At 34.0% G+C, this 23477-nt stretch overlaps 1 protein-coding gene and 1 pseudogene across 2 annotated transcripts in view; both read left to right on the forward strand.

Moving 5' to 3' along the window:
• The first annotated feature begins 13 nt into the window (after positions 1 to 13).
• LMLN (leishmanolysin like peptidase) overlaps positions 14 to 23477 on the forward strand; it is a 45596-nt gene continuing 22132 nt past the window's right edge. Inside the window, exons 1-11 of one of the 2 annotated variants that reach the window (XM_011385295.2) lie at positions 14 to 1774; positions 3628 to 3725; positions 4403 to 4433; positions 5314 to 5396; positions 5895 to 6012; positions 6877 to 7055; positions 10845 to 10950; positions 13705 to 13799; positions 17625 to 17742; positions 18652 to 18759; positions 21363 to 21439. In XM_011385295.2, the coding sequence (XP_011383597.2) occupies positions 1514 to 1774; positions 3628 to 3725; positions 4403 to 4433; positions 5314 to 5396; positions 5895 to 6012; positions 6877 to 7055; positions 10845 to 10950; positions 13705 to 13799; positions 17625 to 17742; positions 18652 to 18759; positions 21363 to 21439 (1274 nt within the window). In that variant the 5' untranslated portion in view covers positions 14 to 1513. The remainder of the gene's footprint in view (positions 1775 to 3627; positions 3726 to 4402; positions 4434 to 5313; positions 5397 to 5894; positions 6013 to 6876; positions 7056 to 10844; positions 10951 to 13704; positions 13800 to 17624; positions 17743 to 18651; positions 18760 to 21362; positions 21440 to 23477) is intronic. The other variant, XM_011385294.2, reaches the window with a different exon arrangement.
• LOC111733896 lies at positions 7723 to 7842 on the forward strand (annotated as a pseudogene).

The following is a 23477-nucleotide window of genomic DNA, read 5'->3' on the forward strand; positions in this document are numbered from 1 at the left end:
AGGTAGGGTTTGCAGTCTTAACAGATTTTTAAGCACTGAAACAGACTACATAAACACTAAAACCAAGTGGGGAGGAGTTTTCATGTTCCCAGCTTTGGTTGCTGGGCAGGTAATTGTGCATTTGCAAAGCTGGGGAACCATGAGGTGTTTTGTGGGGAGGGGTGTTGATGAGTTTAAGGAACTCCGCTGTGAACATGTCCAGGAAGGCAGATGGATATTCGGGTCTGGATTAGTTATGTAAAGGAGAGAAAAATCTCAATGCCGTTCAGCTTTAGAAGAGTTGAGTGAATGTGTCTTCATTGTGAGTGAATAGATGATAGAGCAATGGTGAGTAAACAAATGGGCTTTGGAGCAAAGCAGGGAAGAAAGCTGAGAATCCTTAGGATAATGGGTAAATGCAGTAATAAAGGAGACTTGCATGCAAATTAATCCTTTTCAGCTGATGTAATGCAGCTCTTGTAAATGAAAGGCTACATAATGCTTTGTTGCTGCCCTAAGAGGTTTGCTCACTACAAAAGTAGACCTTAAGCCAAAGTTAGAATTGGATGAGTCCCATGTTTCATGGAAACAAACTGAATGGCTAACAGCTTGCCTGCTAGACCACTGAAACAGCATACTACTGTTAGAACTAGGAACTTAAAGATGACTGGTCACAGTCTATAATTTCTTTGTGGTCTTGTGGAAAGAGCACATGTTCTGAAAGAGAAAATTTAGTTTGGAATCCCAACTTCCACCAGTTGTGGGATGATGGACACATTGTCTTATGAGTCTACTTACAAAATGTCCCACCCCTGTGTATTTGAGTACATGATCTTTGCCAATGAAATATAAATTCTTGGGGATTTTCTATTTTTTTCCTACTCCTACGGTTCCTATATAGTACTTGGAATATCCAATTCCTGTTGAATGACTTCCAGCTAAGTGCTTCCAGTTCCTAGTTTTAATTCTTTGTTTCTTGGGCCACGGAGATTTGTCCCTATTTCCAATTTTTTTTGGTAGTTCCTCACTGCTCAGTTTTGAAGGTAGAGTTTCCTTAATGGCAAGGATACATGTAATCTGAGTTAATACAGTTGCTATTCTTGGTTTTTAAATAAGGGATGGGGTTAAATAGTAAAGGACCCACCGTTGATTTTATAGGAAATAACTTTAAGAATGGACCTAAAACTAGTGACTGAAGAAAAAATGAAAATTCCATTCACCTTATTTACAGAAGGCTGTACCATAAAAAGTTCGGCAGCTGTTTAAGCTACTTGTCACCTATTGGGTGAATGTCTTTTCTGTGACTAACTGAATTGAGTGAAAAACTGCCTCTAAAACACCCACATACCACAACCCCGTTACAGTCAACAGCTCAACTCACCAGGGCCGCCTGCCAATCAGAATTTATTGGCTGGCTTTGAGCAATTAGGCGCGATGTACGTCTCATGTTCCGCGGTGAAGTTCTTGCAGGTGACGCTATCCAATGGAAAAACATCTTTTCGCTGTCTGGCCCTTCCACCCTACTTGAGAGGCAATGGGCGGGACTGGCGCCGGGCGCGGAGGCGTCACGTACTCCATGGTAACGACGCTCGGCATAAAGATGGCGCCTGAGTGGGGTGGAGGAACGGGTTCCTCGGGTTTAGGCCCGCGCCCAAGCCGGTGGCACTGGAGCTGTTCTTTATGGGTTCGAGGCGTTTTACTCCTGTTGAGCGGTTTCCGGGCAAGCGCTACATCTATTCCTGTCTCCTTGGGCAGTTCTCCTCCCTGCCGGCACCACGTCCCCTCTGACACTGAGGTAGGGCGGCGAAAGGGCGAGAGCGGGCCCTGTGAGGGTAAAGTAATACGGAAAGCAATAGCATAGAGAATAGTGATTGGAACAAAGTGTACCGGAGGAGAAAGCGAAATTGGGCCAGTGAATGAACGCTTAGAGGGCTGGGACCTGCTATCATCTCCGTTCCTGCACCCAGCAAAGTGGCTGAGTTAGGCACTCATAACTATCATCACTTTCGTGTGCGGAGGGTTGTGCGTAGCAGGTAGCCCTAGAGTAGTGGTTTTCAAATTTGAGAATGCATCCGAATCACCTGAAGGACTTATTAAAACACAGATTGCTGCCCCACTCCCACACTTTCTCACTCTTTAGGTCTGGGATGGGTCCCCAGAATTTGCAGTTCAAGTTCCCAGAACGTTGGTGATACTACTTGTCCAAGGACCACACTTTAGTAACCACTGATCTAAAGATTTGGAACGGAATGATAGAACCAAAGGCGTTAGAGGGATGTTGGTTCTGTGGACACAAGATTCAGTTTTCAAGTTACCTCATCACATTGCTTGATTTACGCTATTCTTCTCCCCGAAAGTGTCTACCTCCTTCCCACTCCATTTTTCTCCCTGTGTAAATTTTTTCCGTCTCAGTTTAAGTTTCTTAACCTTAGGACAGCCAGCTGAAACCATCCCAGCAAAATGTTCTTTCCATTTCATAGTACGATTTATCTGTACTCTCTTCTGGCACTTAACCAACTACCGGTATGTGATGCAGGATTAGTTTTCAGGCATGTCTTGTCATTGTAGTTAAATTGTAAGGTTCCTTAGGATAAAGTTGGTGGCTTATACTTTGATTCTTCCACAATACTTAGCTCAGAGGGCCCACAACAATCACTATTTGAGGAAAGGAGACACTGTATCTGGGACAGGGCTGCATGTTGTGATTGGTTTTACAATTTATCTCCTTTATCAAGAGATATTAGCCTAGAAATTTTCAGTTCAGCCCAGAAATCTAAGACCACACATTTTTGTGGTAATTTCCAAAAATTTCTATGCATACTTACTGTTCATAACCCTATGTGCCAGTTTGGTATTTGTAGTGGTATTACAGTTTTTATCATGACACTGCAGTTTGGCTGAATTTTTTTGGTCTCTTAGTAACTTGTACGTTTATAATACACATTGTTGTCTATAATCTTTATGCTGTGCATTAGCTCTCCAGTACTTATTTACCTACTGTTTGCAAATTTGTACCCTTAAACAGCATATCCCCAGTTACCCCACCCCTGTGATGAATTCTTTTTTAAATAACATTCCCACAAAGCTCAGCACTTCATGCTTTCAATTTAGATTAAAATAAGAGAACGTAGTTCAGAGACCTGTAAAATCTGTGCCGGAGGGGACCTTTTCTTCTAGTGGTTGTTGCCACTGTACAGCTCTCTAACTTATTTTGAACATTCCTATGGATATGGAAATTATCTCTAGAGGCAGCCCCTCTTTTTTGGATATCACTATTGTTCTTTTTATAAGAGCTGAAAACTGTGAAACTTCCACCCACTGTTCAGCTTTGTTCTTCAATATCGTGTTGGCTATTCTGGGTCTTTTGCCTCTCTATATACATTTTAGAATCAGTTGGTTTATATTCATGATATAACTTGCTGAGATTTTGATTGAGATTGCATTGAATCTATAGGTCAAGTCGGGAAAAACTAACAGCTTGGTAATATTTAGTCTTCCTATCCATGTACATGAACTATCTCTGCATTTATTAGTTCTTTTATTTTTTATGGGTATTACACTTGAAATTTAGTTTATTAATTTTGAGTTAGGCCCTCCATTGCCTAATGTCTACATCTTTTTTTAAAATTTCAAATCTATTTTTTTCAGGTCATAAATAAAGTTCATCTTAAGGCAAATCATGTTGTAAAGAGAGATGTTGATGAGCATTTAAGAATCAAGACTGTTTATGATAAAAGTATTGAAGAGTAAGTACCTCATTATTTTGTTATCTTTTTTTTATTAGGAATCAAACTATTAAAGATATTTTTATCTGTTACCTGAAATACCATAGATGGAACTAGGTGCCAGTACACCTTCAAGATGGAATTAAGCTAAGAATTCTTTTTAGTATGAAAAGATGATGACAATAGGATATGATTAAAATCTATACATCATGAATAATTTGAACAGAACAAATGTGAATCTGCTTGGGTGTGGTCAGTAACCGACCTGGAAGGCACTGCTTAATAAGTACTTGAAAGAAAAATAAGAGGACGTGCTAATATATACAATAATAAAAACATTTACAAAATTATTAACCAGAGAGATGACATAGTCTAATTTTTTATTAAGTGTAAGAGGGGTCCAAAAACCATCAATTATGAATCTATAGTAGTTTATGAAGAGCCATTAAGAGTAGTTGATGTCTTTTCTTTTCCTTAACTTCCCAAATAAATAGGTAACATACAGTCATGCCTAGTGTTCTGCTTTGACACAGAGTAAACTCTCAAATGTTCATTGAGGTTAAATTGAGATTTTGGGAGATTGATATTGCATGCTTCCACAAAGCCTTTCCTGGGGCTCCTGCCAGTGTATTCTGAACAAATGAGACAATGCTCTGTCCCAGCATGGCAATTCTTATGTTTTATGTGGTCATTTTCAGGTTGCTCCCTGAGAAAAGATACCTTGTAAAGGTATGTAATAAATACTTATGGCTTGACACTTAAAATGGGTGCATTGTTTTGTATGTAAATTCTACGTCAGTAAAGAAAAATATATACATAACTCTTTTGTGGATTACTAAATAAAAGGTGTTGGTAGTGAATTGATAAATGTATTTATCATTTTCACCAAAGGTGTTCTTGTGCTGCACGCACCAAAACTTTGTCCATATTTGATATTAAATTAGTCTTCTCATTTTATAATTTCATATTAAATCAGTCTTTTCATCATCTTATTTGTTCTCTTAAGTTTTGGGAGAACAGAGCATGCTGAGGATAGGGTAAAAGTGATTTTTGAAATACTTTGAGAACATTATTCTCATGGCGGAAGTGCTTATTTTACTGAAGCTTAGTTGACTTGATAGTATGATATGCCAAAATTATAGAAGTGCTAACCTCATCAGTTTTTTTTAAACTGTTACGAAGTCACATAAACATTAAGCCAGTTCATTAGGGGGCCACAGAAATAAGTAATGTTAAAGTAAATCTTCTAACCAAAAGTTTCTTTAACATAAACTATCTTAATGTTGGAATCAGCTAAATCAGTCTCAGATTTGAAATAATTTAGATTAATCATTGAGTTTCATGTTTTCTAACATAAGTGGAGATTGGGAAGGGAGTTTCTATCTAGTATTCTTTCCCCTAAGTCAACTAGAAAATGAGGGAATTCTTTTGCTCCTAGACTTATTCTCTCCCCTACTCCTTGCCACACAATCTTTGACTAACTAGTACTATGTTCTAGAATTATAAGGCTTTTCCCTTTTTTCTCCTCAGTCATTAATAGGCTGTGCTTACTCGTTTTAAATATATTGACTATAATTTTGATTGGTTTTCTTTTTCATCTTTTATTTAGAACAAACTTTTTCCACAAGCTATTTCTTATTTAGAGAAGACTTTTCAGGTTCGTAGACCTGCTGGCACTATCTTACTTAGCAGGTATGTTACCTTAAACACAAATCATTTTCTTGAGTCATTTAGTACTCTACCCTCTCCATTCTATCAGTACGGCAAATTAGGAAATTTACTAGCATATTTTATTATGCTTTTTCTTAGAGACCAAAGTGCAAGGTATTTAAGAGAATATAAAAGCACCTGCCTGGTAATCACTCCCTGATTTTCCATTATGAGATGATCTACTGGATTTTTTCCTAGAGTATAGTTGTTCCCTGTTTCCTACCTCCCCTCTCTCCCTCCTTTGATTGTCTATAGTGTTGGCTTTATGAAATATTTGAAAATCCAGATCAGGAGGATTTCCCATGGAACAAAAATTCTTTCTTAGTCCAATTTTCTAACTAAAACAGTAATTATTAGTGAACTTGTTTAGCAGCTACTAGTTTTTACAATGTCTGTGACTGTTGTGAACTAGTCTTTCTTTCTTTCTTTTTTTCTTGCTTTCTTTTTGTAATTAAACTTGGATGCGCAAATGAACTGAAGACAATGTGCAACAAACCAATACCTGCGGAAAGAAAATGATCCCCATAGATACTGTACCGGGGAATGTGCAGAGCGTACAAAATGTGGCCCAATTATAGTGCCTGAAGAGCATCTCCAGGTAATTCAGCCTGCTCTTAGCAATGTTTTTATTCTTTAAGATAAACTCATGGGAAATTTTGAATCTGTGTCACCAAGAAGTTTTTACAGACTTACATTCAAAAGCTTCATTCTTCTACCAAAAGTAATCAGTTAGGTGTGCTGATTTTATTCTTCATTGGTTTTAAAATGAATTTAATGATATTTTCTTTCTTTTGTTTTAATTTTTTTTAATTGAACTTTTTATTTTGAGATAATTGCAGAGCCACACATAGTTGTAAAAATAATAGAGATGTTGTGTGTACTCTTTCTTTTTTCAATTTGTCTCTAAGGCTGCTGAATCATTTCAGCTTAGAACTTTATTCTCCAAAACATCTTTTAGCAGGTATATACCTCAGTATTTTTGAAGGACAACTTGACATTGTCTCTTAAAATCTATGCTTTATCCAAACCTAGAAATGTATTCCATAAAAATGCTTATAACTGTGTAATGTATGCTCAAGGATATTCTTTGCAAAACTATAAAATGCTTGTATTAGTGTTACTTAAATTATGGTATAACCATATAATGGAATACTATGCAGCTGTTAAAGAATGAAGTAGATCTGTATGTATTGACTTGGAAAGATATTTAAGCACCTCCCTCCTGTTAAAAAAATGAATTATAATCCAAAAAAGATTTATGATCATTTTACATAAATAGAAATTTTAGTAAAATTCAAAATTAGAGACAGGAAATGAGTAAAAGGAGATGTGGATTCTTATAAAAGTTGAGAGATAATAAATAAAAAATTATATGTATTAAGAGTTTGGATTCACTATAAATTAAAACTCCCCACAGCTAACCTTATCTCGTCTGATTTTCTGTTGCCCATCATGGGTGCAGCAATGTAGGGTCTGCCGTGGGGGTAAGTGGCCCTGTGGAGCGGTGGGTGTGCCAGACCAAGAGGGAGTCCGGGATGCCGACTTCGTTCTTTATGTTGGTGCCTTGGCCACAGAGAGGTGTAGCCATGAAAACATAATCTCTTATGCAGCCTATTGTCAGCAGGAAGCAAAAATGGACAGGTAAACTTTCCCCTGAGACTTATTTCCCAAGCAGTAATATGGGAACTCTTAAAACAAACTGTATTATATAAAAGTGTTTAGAGTACAGGAAGTTTGCATTTACCAGATTGCCTCCAGTAGTAAAAAATGGCACACTACTTGGATGGGGGAGATGGGAAGTTGGGGAAGTCAGATTATGGACTGTTACCTATATGGTAATATCAGTACCAACTCCAAAGAAAAAGTCTGCTGTCAAGAGAATTTTTCGAGGGAGTAAATACCTCTCTGAGTAAACTATTTCAACTTTAATTTGAGCACTTCTGTGCTAAGCTGTAAGTAAGATGTTAAAAGTAACTGTTCATCTAATTGTCATATCATTTGATATGTTCGTCACTTAGCTAAATTATCACTTAAAAATTTAAAGTCTTTTTTTTATTTACAGAAAGATTTTTTTATTTCGAAAAAATTTTTCCAGTGAAGTAGCCTTAAAATGAAGTTATTATATATGTAGAAGATAGCCTGTTATACTCCAGACAAATCAATTAAAGACAGTAGAATAGATTGTATGTAACATTCTTAAAACTAGAAGAGTTAATGTGACCAATTCATGTGTGCGTTAGGACCATTGCTGAGGTCCTGAACATTCATTTCTCTGTCAAAAGACTTGCTGACTTTAAAGAGCTGTTTTGTCTATGGCCATGCCACCCTGAACATGCCCGATTTCATCTGATTTCAGAAACTAAAGCAGGGTCGGGCCTGGTTAGTACTTGGATGGGAGACCACCTAGGACTACTAGGTGCCGTAGGCTAAAAAAAATAAAATAATAAAAATAAAGAGCTGTTTCACTTTTATTGATATTTAATTCATTTAAGGGGAAAAAAATTGATTGTTGAACCAAGTAGTCATACAAAGGAAATACCAGTATGTGCTTCAGAATTATACTGTCAATACTGAAGGTAGTGAAGAGGTCAAAAAACAGTATCATGGATTATGAAAAACAGCCTGTTATTATGATATTATGTAATTGTTGATATATGAAATTGATTAAAAAATCTTTAGCTTTTGAATGTCGAAAATGCTTAGAGTCAGATATTGAGTGTATGACTAAAAGTGCTATATGTTTTATAGATATGTATCTAATATTTTTTAGTAAAAAGAAGATATATATTTATTTAGAGTATTCCTTTTTTCCTGAGAAACAGTTATTAAATTTGTGATAGTTTATAGTTAAGGGTGTCTTGATATCAAGGAAATGCTAAATGAATGATAAATTACTTGATAAAATGAGATACTTTCTTAAAGTAGATGACTTTGAGAAATATACCTTCCTAATAGTAGTGCTGCAAAATCATGGTTCTTTATCATAATTTGAACTAAACCGCATAGATCATACATTCATGCACACACCCAATCTCATTTTGATTATACTATTGAGTGTCAAAAGAACATTGTAAAACAGTGTATATGATTCCATAATTGTTTTAAAAATCTATCTATGTACTTGAATGTGCTGAGGAAAAAGAAATAATTAGTATTACTAATCATCCCAATTTACCCAGGACTACCCTTGTTTGAGCACTGAAAATCTCATATCCTGGGAAACCCCTCAGTCTTGGGCAAACCGCAAGGACTGGTCACCCTAATAAAGCAACCCAAATTGTTGATAGCGATTCCCTTTGATAGTGGCATTAAGTGGGGATGGGTTGTAAAACAAGAAATTTTCATTTTTTCTTTATACATTTCTCTACTGTTTGGATATAGACCTTTTACAATGAGCTTTTATTATTATCATTTTTTAATATAAAAGACATGTTAAAGTGAACATTTTATTAGGAACAGAATGGCTTCCCTGGGGAAGTGGAGAAAGGCATATAAAATCCCATGTTGGGATGGGTCTAGATTAGCTCATCTCCTTTCAGCATCTACCTGACATGTTGAAAGTACCTAAAGTATCTAATTAATTGTCTTTTGTTAAGAGAGTCCAGCATAGTTGTCACAGAGGTGAAAACTCCATAGAGTAGAGGTGCATTTCAGTTTCATTGTATTGCTATTATGTTTGTTTAAAGCACTTTAACATTTAGTTCACATTTGATATGAATGAGTAGCTAAAAAAAAATATTTTTTGAATCAGTGAATATGAAGCTTCTCATATATGTCTTATACTTGTCTAAAGATTTTGTTTTTTTCTGAGGAGAATGTTGATGTCAGAAAAAAGAGCAGTCTCTTCAGTCGTTCTTTTCTAATTTTTTGAAGGAAGCGAACTTTCCTTCAAAACTGCCATATTGCATTAATTCATTCCATGAGTATTTGAGTGCCGAGTGTTGCCAACACAGTAGGTGAACAAAATAGATATGTGTACCTGCCTCACGGAACTTATAAATTACACAGAGAAAGATATTAGTTAAATATATTTACAAATGAATAGGTGCTTCAAAAATGTGGTAAATACTTTATAAAAAAAAAACCCCGAAAATAGAGTGCTGTAACATAAAAGAGAACCAAAGGGGGAAACATAATTTATATCAATTGGGCAAAGAAGGCCTCTTTGAAAAAGTAAAATTTTAGCTGTAACCTGAACATCGTTAGGCTTCAGCTAAATAAAGATGTAGAGAAATAGCTTGTGTTAGGAAGAAGCCATTGTGTACCTCTTGCTGTTAGAAGCTACTTCAGTGAACACCATGTTTGAGGATGAGCGCTTTGGGAAATGCATCGGACAGTCAGAGCTCTTTTAATCTAAATTCTGTAGGAAGTCCCTGATGGGTTTTAAGCCTGACATGACATCCATTTTATATTTTAGAAGCCACTGGCAGAGTTTTGGTAAGTGAATTCACACTTTTTCTAAGTGTAATTCTGTTTTCAAGTATCGAGAAAGTATTCTATAAGTTTTTATTTAAATAAGGCAAATGTTAATTGTAAATAGGCAATCACAATTTAGTCTCTGATGTTGCTGTGGTAAAACATTAAGGTAGTGGTGGGAGAAAGGACCTTGGGGTTCCTTACCATTGTCAGTTTGCCATAGCTTTTGAAAGACAAATAGGTGCATGGTAGAACTGACTGAATTTCTCTGGGTTGCAGAGTACATTATTGCTGCATGCAATAACATGTATGAATATCACAGATAGAATGTTGAACAAAAGAAGTCAAAGAGTCCATTTCTTATGGAATTTAAAAACAGGCAACAATAAAAGACAGCTTAGTGGTTTTTTTGAGGGGCCGCTGTTAAATGCCATAAAGTCGAGTATAAATTGGGAAGAGGCGCAAGGAAACCTTTCCAGCGGTGCTGACATTGTTCCATATTTTATTAGAGTCAGCTCAGATTCTGGGTGCAGAAGGAGATGGAAAATTCTGTAGATTCTAGAAGGTATATAATATAAAAGAAGGTAGTGGGATGATAAAGATCTTTATGTGAATAAGGGCAGTGTTGAGGCGGGAGAAGGGGAACAGCAAGATAGAGATAAGAAGGTTCAACAATTTTCAGCAACCTGAATGACTTGCTTATTGTCCTGTCATATATCTGGATTCCCTTACTACTTGTCTGTCCCTGTGCTTGTAAATATAGTAAAATGCTGAAGTCAGATGTGGATTTTGAAGGTAAAATAGCATTAGAATTTGAACTTTTCAGTTCATTCCTTTTTTTGATATATATTGACATTTTAAAAATTCATGCTAAAGTATAATTAAATGACATTTAATATTTAGCAAAGATTTTTCTGACCTTGGGTAGTTTTTAATAGAAAGGTATAGGTTAGTAAATACCATAATACATATTGTTCTGGAATATAATAAAAAATTCAATGTCTATTTTAACAGGCCAGTAGCAGGATATGCTAACCTGTGTCCAAATATGATCTCTACCCAGCCTCAGGAGTTTATTGGGATGCTGTCCACAGTGAAACATGAGATTATTCATGCCCTGGTAAATTTTACTGTTAACTGTTCTTCATGCCTCGATTTTCTGTTTATTGTATTCTCATTTTGATGTATATATTAAATTTTAAGATTACATAGATTATTAGATTCATGTTCTATAAAACCTAGTTGGTTAGGCCTCTGCCAATAGAAAATTTATAATGATTAGCATAGTGGCTAGGTTGAGTTATTCTACTAAGAATAATTAAAAAAGTAAATCCATTAGGCAAATAAGATTTTTGAGAAAATAATTACGTTTCTTCAGAAAAAGACTTAGTAATTTAGAAAAATTTACTTTTCTCTAAAATGACAACCGATATACTAAATATAGATCTTATCACCTTCAGCGATCTCATTTCTAAAAATCTTCTTGGTGTATTTAGGCTTTCTAAGTTTATATATACTAACTGATTCAGAACTTCTTCCATTTCCCTAATTCATCCAAAATAGCGAACTTTTACTGTATGTCTAGGGAATTAAAGTTGCCTAAGAGCCTAGGAAATGTTCTGTTGTTGCTATTCGTATATTTAGAAAGTAGATGGCAGTAAAATTAAGAGGTACTAGATCACACAGATCTAGGAGTGATTCTTCTTAACTCTACCACTAATAGTCTTTGGGATCTTGTGCAAATTACTTAGCCTTTGTAAGCCTCAGTTTCATCTGTAAAATGAAGATAGTACATACTACAATGGATTTTTTTTCTTGAAGATTAAATAAGACAAAATATACAAAAAGCTTAGCACTGTGCCGTACATAGTAAGGTATAATAAAATTAGTGGGTATTATTTATTAGTTTTTTGTAGTGAGCCTTAATGTATGAGCTTGAAATGCAAGGCTTGGTCTTTAAATCAGCAAATACATTGAATAATTCGGTGAAACTGTAGGATAATCAGATAGCACGTATATCTTTCAAGTAAAGAGATTCTTAAATGAATCATCTATTTTCCTTTTATTAAAGTAAGCTGAACCTGCTAAATTTGGTGAAAGATAGTCATCACTCTAATTAACATTTTAAGCTTTAAGCTCTAAAATCTGTGGATACTTGATGAGAACCAGAGAAGAACGACAGGTTTTAAGTCTGCTTCATAGTGAACATGAATGCAGAGGTCCCAAACATGAGATAAATTATGAATAGACAGTTCATATAATAAAAGAATCCAGTTGACCAAGAAATGTATGAGAAGGTATTCACACTTTAGCAATCAAATCTCAAAGCAGGACACCACTGAACGTAACAGCATGTGTGAGAGTTATGTACATCGACTTCGAGGTAGTGGTTACCTCTGGGAACAGAGGAAGGAGAAAGGGTTAGGTAATGAAGTGTCAGCAGGATTTATTCTGTAGTGTTTTATTTCTTTTAAAAAAATCTGTAGGAAATATGGCAAAACTAACATCTTAAGTCCTCTTGAAGATACATAAGTTTCTATTAGAATTTTAGAACTTTTTTGTAAATTTGAGTTCTTTTAAAAATTGTAAAGTTAAATATAGCTATTAACTACAGTCATCCATGGTACTTTGAATACTAGATAATCCTGAGATAATTCTTCTTAGAAATTTTCTAGTTATTCAGGTTGAAAAAATATGCATTTAGAATATTATAAAGGATGAGGCAAATCATACTATTTTAAACTTTATATAGTTTCAGCAATTTGTATATTAAAAACTATTGAGATTTTCTTAGCTGAGTCCACTAAGTGTGTTTTGTATCTTCAGAGATTAAAAAAAGAAGAAGAAATATAGGAATAAAAGACTAATCGGAATTCCATTAATCATTTTGGCAAGCCTTGAATGACACAGAGACCAGTTATGTAAGCAAAGAAATTTGCCAATGAAATTGATTAAGTGGTCAGTTATGATTGTTAGTTATTTGAATATAAGCTATAACATTCTCAATGTATAAAACATACATTAAAAAGTAGTTATAAAAGTGCTTCGTTTTAGTTATTAGATTAGGAAAGAAAGCAAGGAAAGAAATCTTAGTAATGAAATAGGATATACCAAATGTCACCTTTTTCTGTCCATTTTCTCTTCTTTCTTTGGAGGGGAGGGATAGAGAATGAAAACTTGAATACCTTTATGTGAGGTATACATTATCTCATTAAAATTGAAGACTTCTTAAAATGTAATTATAAACATACAAATTTGCATTGTAAAATTATTTTAGGAATATGGATGATTTTATATATTACCTTATTAGCAAAAGAACCATATCTAATGTTTTGATATATATGTTTTCAGTTCTTTTTTCTTATATGTACACACACACATGCACACATTTACACTCCTTTTTTTTAAATGTAGACATATATTAAATGTGGACTTTGGGATCAAAGACTGAATTTTTATGAGTGCTCTTAGGCTCACACTTGATCACTCAGCTCCCTTACTCTAAACTGTATTGTTAATTGTTCTCAAGAGTAGCATTCCCTGGATACAGTTATAGAGTTTAGAAAGTTTATGTGAAGATCAACTGTGATAAACACATTCTTAAACAAATAAATGCATTGTCCATACTACTACTAAAGAGTATCTTCATCATTACTTTTGGTTTCCTCATTTAAAATAACCTCAAGTAATTGGAATTTAAAATTCATAAATATGGAACACTTTATTGTCCAATTCTAATATGAGAAGTTTCTATGGAAGTACTGATGTAGTGCTTCTATGTGGTTATATCAGTGTTCTCTTTTGATAGCAGCATGTTATGTCTATAATCAGAATTGATATTTTTCACTTTAACATTTTGAACTTTTTCTTGTAGGGTTTTTCTGCTGGGCTGTTTGCATTCTACCATGATAAAGATGGAAATCCTCTAACTTCAAGGTTTGCAGATGGTCTCCCACCTTTTAATTATAGGTATTTGTTATTTTTGTTTTTGTTCTCTTTTAGGAAGGTGCTAATACTAGAATCTGGGAATCATTGCATGTTAGGTGCTATAAATAACAGTGGCTTTATGGCTAGCCTAAGAAAATTGTAGCTATTAAAACAAGATAGGGTATAAGAGGTCATTTAGTTTCACTTTTCATTTTACAGGTGAAGCAATTGAGTTGCAAAAAGCTTAAGTGGCAGTCCAAAGAGCCGGAACTCTCCTTGCTGAGCAGGGCTCTTTTCTGCTATATTGTAGCTTGTATCACTTAACAGACTAGTCAGGCCATGGGAAAATGAGGGTTGGTTATATTTTGGTTTATTAATAATTATTGCCTCTGTACATGGAAATATTTACATGTAAAGGGGGTATTTAACACTGAATATTAGCTGTGATCTAGGGATTCAGAGCCTGAAGTAATATCAAGAAACACTAAAAAAATTATCAAGAATTTTATATGGAATATCAGCCATAGAACTGTAACCATTTGCATGCATTCATATAAAAGTACATCTTTAAACTAAGAGCACATGCTCACAAAAAGACATGTAAGAATGTTCATGGCAGTTTTGTTATTAATACCCCCAAAATGGAAACTACCCAAAGGTCCATTAATAGTAGAATGGATAAATAAATTGTGATATATTCCTATAATTGAAAACTCCAAAGCACTAAAAGTACACTGTTGCTGCATACAATAACATGTATGAATATCACAGATATAATGTTGAGCAAAAGAAGTCAAATAGTCCATTTTGTATGGAATTTAAAAACAGGTAACAATAAAAGACAACTTAGTGGTTTTTTTGAGGGGCTGCTGTTAAATGCTTTAGTATAGATTGGGGAGAGGTGCAAGGAAACCTTTCCTAACTGTCCTTACCCTGCCCCCACCCTCCCACCACCACTCTGGCCCAGGATGTCCATTCTGTAACTGTTATTCTAAACAGCAGTCATTTCATGCCAGTTTTGCTCAGACCTACGCCATAAAGAATACACAGAAGAAAAAGACATAGAAGAGACTCCTGAACCAAAACCCCTCAAACGGGTCATTGAAACCACAACACGTCTGATCGTCACACTGTGAGGTCTTCTCGCCCAAATCAGGGGCTAATGTTTCCTAACTGTCCCATATTTTATTTGAGTAGTGGTATATGGGTATAGAATAAAAAGCTAATTAATCTTTATACTTAAAATTTGTTTACTTTATGTATATTTTACTTCGGTTACAGATATCTCTATTAAAATAGCTAGAATTAAATAAATATTAAAGCAGATAATACTTTATTTGGCATAATATTTTTTAGAGTACATGTGAAATGAATTTCTAATGTAGAAATAGATGTTTTCCTTCATGGAGTATGTTTGTTTTTTTGGTGGTGTGGGAGAAGTCTGGTCTTTTCTGAGAATTGTGGTCTTAGGGGAACATAAATATTGAGAGAGGCATCAACTACATAGTGATGTAGGTAAGGAGGAGAGAGATACCCACACCCAAGAACTGTTGTTAAACTGATTGTTTGTAGTGCTTTTTGCATCGAGGCTATTCCTCAAAAGCAGGAATTTTACAGTATAAACGGAGGTAATAAAGTAATGAGAATTCAGTCGTTAGACATATAAAGAGTTGGATTTGTCCCTATTCTATTTGGAATGACATATAAAGAGTTGGATTTGTCCCTATTCTATTTGGAATAACTGTTAATCTTGAAGTGTGGGTGGTGAAGAGGATATTGGCATTATTAGTAAGGTACAAGCTATTTATTTTCTTGCTAGCTTTGTTTACTATTTATGTTTAAACATTGCCATGTCATGGAAAAGGATAAAAGGAACTAAGAATAAATTCTCTTTGTCATGGGTGGATTAACAGATAAGTGATTCAACAAATAGAACAAAATGTTAATTGTAGATTTAAGATAGTAGATATTGGGTATACAGGTGTTCACAATACGATTCTTTTAGCATTTTGTGTGTTTCATAAATTTTTCATAAAATAATGGTGGGGAAAAATAACCTTTTTATATTCTATTTTATTGGTGAGAATGACACATTCGTAAGGTCAATGGTAGAAGTAAGGTAGGAAAAAGCCAGAAAAAATTATTTAAGTTATAGGTAAAAATCAAAATGGATGTTCATCATAATTTTCTGTAATAAATAAATTGCGTTTGTAGTAGTGCTTGTATTTGGGCAAGATAGATTCCTTAAAGTGGCATTCTATTTTAAAATCTATGTTCACTATGAATTTTAATAAAAACTGCCTTTTTTTTTTTTTTTTTTTTTTAAGTTGTGGCAGGCCACACTCCCATCAGGGATATATGAGTGCTTTTGTTATCACCTTACCAGTACTGGATATTGTACCATATTAGATCTTTTCTTAAGCCAATCTGATTGGTAAAAGTTGGTGTCTTCTTGTATTTCTAGGACTATTAGTAAGGTTTTAGCTGTTTGCATTTTCTCTTTATACACTGCCTATTTTCTAAGACCAGTCTTGGTTGCTTTTTCTTTTTTAATCACTTTTTAAGAGGTTTTTTTGTTTTTTTTTTATAAATTACGGATATTAATCCTTCTTGATGTTTGTTGTAACTACTTTTTCCCATTTAACTATCTCTTTATCATCATATTTTTGCCATACAGTTTTTAAATTTTATATTATTAATCTATTTTTCTTTATTGCTTAAAAAAGTTTCTGTCCTCCAAAGATTATACAAATATTATTCTAAATTTTCTATAGTCCATTATTATTTGAAGTTTTTACAATCATAGCTTTACTCCATTTGAAATTTATTTTTGATTCATTTATTTTTGCTTTTTTATAAGGTACATAAATTTTTATAATTGTTATAGCTTCTTGGTGGATTGACCCTTTTGTTATAAAATTTCCCTGTAGTAGCAATTTGTCTGTAGTTGCAATTTTTCTCCTAAAGTCTATTTTGTCTGATAATAATGGAGCCGTTACAGCATTCTTTTGAGTATTGTTTAAATGGTATATCTTTTTAATCCTTTTTATGTTCAACTTGTATGTGCTTTAAGTCTAAGCTGTGTCTCTTGTAGACATTCAATTTGATCATACTTTGGTTTTTTTTAATATCTCTTCCAGTCAATTCCATACTGCCCCCTCTGGTGGCTGCCAGATTGTTGGTTCTCACCTTGACTGTGGGCTTTGTGTTTTCAAGGCTGCCACAAGGCTGAAGAGAAGGCATGGGGAAACACCACAAAGCTTAGTGTTCTTACTGAGATTTATCCATTTTTATTAAATGCTTCCGGGATTGCTGCAAATCTTTGGTTAATTTCCAGAGTTCCAAAAAAAGTTGATTTGGCCAATTTTGGTACTTTTTTTCATTGCTTTCATGAAGCAGAGAATTTTCAGAGGTCCTTACTCTGCCATTTTTGCTGACTTCTGTCTGGAATTTATTTCTGTATATGGGATGAAATAGGGATTTGACTTTTTTCTTCCTAGATGAATAACTTGTTTCACAGCACAGTTAAGTAAATTATACTTCCCCACTAAAGTGACATCTTTGGACTTGCTTTTGTTTTATCCAATAAATTTGTTAAAAGGAAGTAATTTATTGTCATCTTAGCCAAGTATTAACTATGTAGACTTGAGCAAGTTACTTCAACTCTCTAAGCTTCTGTTTCTTTATCTGCAAAATAGTGATAATAACCTTATAAGATTGTTGAAAAGATTAAATTAGAAAATATCAATACTTTGCATGGACTAGGTACATAGTAAGCTCAAAATATTTTAACTTCATTGATATTCATAAGCACTTTTACATTTAGTGTGATGAATTTGCAAAAGTGACTGTGTTCTTTAATTTCAGTCTTGGATTATATCAATGGAGTGATAAAGTAGTTCGAAAAGTAGAAAGATTATGGGATGTTCGAGATAATAAAATAGTTTCTCACACTGTGTATCTCCTAGTAACACCTCGTGTTGTCGTAAGTATTACTGAATTTATTGTCTCATGAGCCATCTGCTCTTTTCCTTCATTATGGTCCTTTCTTTACTAATCATTGTTTAATAACTTATTAAATTTTAGAGCTGATAATAGAAAAAATAATATAAAGACAGTACAATAAAGCTACAGGCCAGAGAAATCTGAGGAAATGGAAATTTGGCAATGACTTTCCTGGTTTCCATTCTACCCACTGTATTAAGCCAGTGTTCCTCTGTTTTGATACCTCTTAGGATTACTGGTACTATTTGCATAACTGCTGGTTACTTCATTTAGTGGCTATATTAGTCAGAATTCTCCAGAGAAACAGAACCAACGGGATCTGTTGAGAAAGGGAGAGGGATGATATAAAATGAACCATCACAGTGTTCCTTCACACTCTTATGTAATGACAGAAACCTATTCTCCCTTTTTACTTCCTTGACTAAATACAGCTCTCTCTCTGCCTTCTGAAATTTTGTACTGATCTTGGCATATTTCCCATACCTAGAAATCTCTAACTGAAGGACAGACAGAACCAAATGAGCAAAATTGTATTTTAACGAACAACTTATTTTTCCTACAAACATTGTATCCATAAGAGCAGTTTATACCTACATTAAAATTATTGTTGATACAAGAGTTACAAATAGCAATCATACTTGTCTATAATTTTTTTGAAATATGTGCCTTAAAGTTAAAATCTTCAAATAGAAAAAATTTGAAAGATATAGTAATTTATTTGCAAAGAAGAGTATGAGAGTATCAAAATATTTTAATTATATTAAAAACACTTTCTCTCTTCTCACCAAAGAAATTCTTTAATGTCTACTTTATTATATCTTGTGTAATAAAGAGTTTGCCATTATTTTATTGCACTTTTATAAGATTTATATTTTTTTCTGATTCTTAGGATGAAGCACGAAAACATTTTAACTGTCCAATTCTGGAAGGAATGGAACTTGAAAATCAAGGTGGTATGGGCACTGAGCTCAACCATTGGGAAAAACGGTTATTAGAGGTCATTTTATTTTAAAATTCTACTAGACATATTTTTTCTTTAATAAAAGTAATTCTTATTCATGGTAAAGTGATTTAAACAGTATAAAAGCTTACAAAGTAAAAAAAAAAATTTAAGTCATTTGTCCCCTTTAGCTTTTCAAATCCACTTTCCTGATGTAATCACTATTTAAGTTTTTTATATATCCTTTCAGAAGTTATATACATATGTAGAGATACACACAGTAACACACATTTTTAAAAGAATAGGTTCGTACATTTATGCACCTTTCTTCACTTAATGATATATCTTAAACATTTTTCCAAGATAGTACAAGTGCTTCTGCTGTAATGCAATGTATGCTTTCCTAAAAAACCTCTTTCTTCAAAATTGAACACTAAAAATAACAAGGCTTGTGGGAAAAACAAATACCAGAGCACTAACAAAAACAAGTCATAATCCAAGTGCTAAGTTGATTTAAAAAGACATGATACTTCTAATAAATAAACTATGTTTACTCTAGTATTTCTTTACATTTAACAACAACAACAAAAAGTAATGATAGCTGGATAGACTATAAATCTGAGTAATGGAGAAAAAGAGTAAAATGTACGCAAATTAGAGAGAACCAAGCAAGGAGCACTTGTAAGACAGAGCCTCTGGTCATACCAAGCCAGTGGAAGAGCGTGGGATAAGTGGACATGGAGCAGTGCACTGTGCACACAGCTTTTCTTTGTTGCTGTGTGTGCTTGTCTTAGTATGTGCTGCATTTAGCCACTCTTGCTCCATTATATAAAACAGTGACATCCAGGGAAAAATCATTATGAACCATCATGAGTCCTTATTACACTGTCATTGTTTCCTTATTTACCAGTCTCACGTGACCTCATTCATATGGAAACACATGCTTTAGCAAAATAGACTGTATATTGGATCTACTCATTTTTTAACAGCTACACAGTATTATATGAATGTTACCAACATTCCTGTGTTAATGAACAATTGTGTTAAATTTTTTATTTAAAAAATATTGTAATGAGTATTGTGATGAGCAACATATTTATATCTGCAATGCTTTCTAGAAATGTTGTTTTAGTGGTTGTTCTTAGGTTCAATTAAACAATCAAACTAACAAGACCTAAACTGGTCACACTGAAAAAACATTCACTTAGAAGGATACAAAAAAGCACAGCATGCTCCACACAGCAGTTCAGGAGCCTCTCTCCTTCCCCCTCCAGCTCAAATATAGGAGCACAAGACCATTACAAATGGGTGTAAGAACCAGCCTGGCTTAGAAGTATCACGTCCCAAATAAGAACCAATATCTTTTTTAATAGTTCTGTGGACTTGACTTCCAGATCCCTATAAGGGACATACCTATAAGAGTCACTGCATACAGAGAAGTCCCAGACTGTGGCTTATCAACAGGTATTTGTGTTCACTTGTAGCAATCCCCAGTTCAGAGACATATCAGGAGGTCTTTTTCCCTATGTAGTGTTGCTTGGTAACACAGTTGACATTCCACCTTTATCAGGTTTCCAGGGGAGCAGAACTAGAAAGTTAACTCAAGGTCAGATTTCTGTACATAGAAAGAGAAAAGATAAATCCCTAGAAGTGGAATTTCTAGGTCAAAGGCGGTATGTGTCTGTGTGTGTGAGTTATTTTTAGAGATCTATTTGGCTCCTTTGATAGTTGTAGCTTATATATATCATGACCCAAGTTAGCAAAATTATGAAAAGAGATTAATGCTGACTGTTCTTATCTAGGTGATCACAAAGTAACAGTGATGGAAATTTATGAAAGATACACTTATTTCTCCCATGGGAATTTCAGTTTGTATATTTTCCTTAAGCAGTTTTCTCAAGTGATTTCCTTTAGAAAGCTGTAGACTGGCAAGAAATGAAAACTTACTTTTTAGTAGAACTATTTTTTTAAAAGATGATATTAAAGTACTCAAAATGACCATCTAATATTCAACATAAATATTCAAAGAATAATCAAGAGTTCCCCAAAGATGGATATGCTTTCTTAAGAGGCAGTGAAGTACCTACCATTAGGTGACCTACTGGTAGGAATTTTATGATAGGAATTAAAATATTGGGTAGATAGTAGACCTTGATGATATTTTAGGTCCCTCATGCAAATCCTTTGATCCTGTGATTCTGTGTTACTTGTTTTGCATATTAATATGTATTTCTATGATCACAAGGTTGAGGGTTATGAAAGCATTTCCATGTAATTCAGGTAAGTATTCCCTATGCTCCATTATCTGGGCATCTTTCTCAACCACTCCCTTTACTTTGCGTAGATAGTGGAATATTTTTATAGTATTTCTGTTTTCATATATTTATTTTCATTTTCATCACAGAGTTCTAAATGCTGGTCATCTGCCATTTAAGGAAAATTATACACAATATATACATTTGAGGCAGAGAGTAGATTTTACTTTAAGCTCCAGTCTTGTCTTTTTAAAGAGGGCTTATGGATTTCATTATTTTAAGTGAATATATTTCATCAGCTTCTCACACTTGAGGCATTTTAAATATACATCAAAGTAATCCCAGAAATTATTGAGAGTTGCAAGGTGTTCAGTTTTGTAATTAAAACCTGTTGGTGATTTTCAGAATGAAGCAATGACTGGTTCTCACACCCAGAACCGAGTCCTCTCTCGAATCACTCTGGCATTAATGGAGGACACTGGGTAAGACAACTATGAGATTATTTATTATATGAATTGTTTATTAAAATTAAATGAATATTAAGATTAATGTTAAGGTTAAGATGAAATGAATATTAGCTTAAGAAAATACAGACATTTTACAGTGAAGTAAAACATTCTTTGAATTTTGTGCAGTTAGCTATTTATTACCCATAACAACTACATTCATTCAATAAATATTTGAGACCCTGAGGTATAGTAATGAATAGAACAAAATTCCTGGTATTATGAGATTTATTTTCCAATAAGTAGAGACTATGCTAATATGAAGGAAAGACTAAACAATTTTTAAAATTATAAATGAAATCGGTGATGTATAGATTCCTGGTTTTTAAAGCAGTAGAACTTTCTGGTAAAGGAATAGAATACTATTTTTAAATGACTCCAATGGGAGTCTTTTTCTTTGCTGACTCCTGAGTCCTTTTGACAAGACTGGTTGGTTTTTGAGAGCTTCCTTGTTTTCTGATATAGCAGGATGTACCAGGATGATCAGCACATAGTCTGTCTTAAATCTAGGCATCAGCCAGTCTTCCAAGGAGCACTGGTTCCTTTTAATGGTTTTTAGAAACTACAGCTTAAGCACTTTGTTCATTGTTACTAGGTTGCCATTGTTTGTCCTACTTTACAGTTGACTAAGTTAGAAAATTCGTATAATTGTAAGAGAAAAAAGGAAAAAAAACCTTTTAACTCTTACCTTTTTATCCCTGAATAAGCAATTGCCAGCAGAAGTGTTCCTGCTGCTCTGCTTAATAACCTATTTATAGCCCTTTTTTAAACAATGCCAGTTTTTTTAAAGATACCAGTAGGATATAGAAACACTGTGGAGTATATGAGTCACTAATGAAATCATGACAGTGGTGAATTTTAAAGCATTTTTTGCTTTTTCTCAGGCAACACAAAAGCAACATGGACCATACATTTCTAAATTTCTGGCAATATTTTATAATCATAGACATAGAAATTAATTTTCAAAAATCTGTATGACTTTAGCTTAACTGAGTTGCTTCTCCCAGTAAAATACATTATGATTTATTCATCCAGAAACCTGGGAATCATCCTTGACAGCTTCTTCTCTCCACCTCTCACATCCAATCAGTCATGAATCTTGCTTGATTTTTAGTTCCTCAGTATCCTTGGAATCTCTACTTTTTTGGTCACCACTCCTTTATCAAGGCTACCATTATCTTTTGCCTGGATTACTATAGTAGATTTTTAATTCTGTCTCCCTCCATCTTAAATGGTCCTTTCTACTGCCCAAAGGTCTTCATACATTCTATCCAAGTGTCTTTTTGTAATCGTTTAAGCATAATATCTCCCACAGAAAGTAATATATCATGACCAAAGTACTCACATACATGTATAATGATTAAGAACAAATACATTATACATTATACATTTGCCCAAACCCATGGAATGTACAGCACCAAGAGTGAACCCTAACATAAACTATGGACTTTGGGTGATGATGATGTGTCAGTGTAGGTTCATCGATTGTAACAAATGTAGCACACTCTATTGAAGTATGTTGATAGAGGGGCAGAGTATGTATGTTGAGGGGGCAAGGGATATGTGAAAACTGTACTTTCCACTCAGTTTTGGTATGAACCTAAAATTGCTCTAAAAAATAAAATCAAAAAAGAATTGAAGTACTAATACATGCCACAACATGTATGAATCTTAAAAATATGCTAAGTGAAAAAAGCCAGATACAAAAGACCGCATTCCATTTCTATGAAATGTCCAGAATAGGCAAATCTATAGAGACAGAAAGATTAGTGGTTGCCAGGGACTGGGAAGTGACTGCTAATGGGTACATTGTTTTTTTGAGGGGATGATGAAAATATTTTAAAATTAGATAGTGGTAATTGTTGCATACCCTTGCGAATATACTAAAAACATTGAGTTATATACATTGTAAGAGTGAATTTTATGACATGTGAATTATGTCTCAATTTTTTTAAAAAAGGCACACAGACATTGAAGCCAGAACGTTAGATTCAAATTTCCAGCTGTGCCACTT

This window comes from Pteropus vampyrus, unplaced genomic scaffold (assembly GCF_000151845.1).
Source record: "Pteropus vampyrus isolate Shadow unplaced genomic scaffold, Pvam_2.0 Scaffold680, whole genome shotgun sequence".
NCBI lineage: Eukaryota > Metazoa > Chordata > Mammalia > Chiroptera > Pteropodidae > Pteropus > Pteropus vampyrus.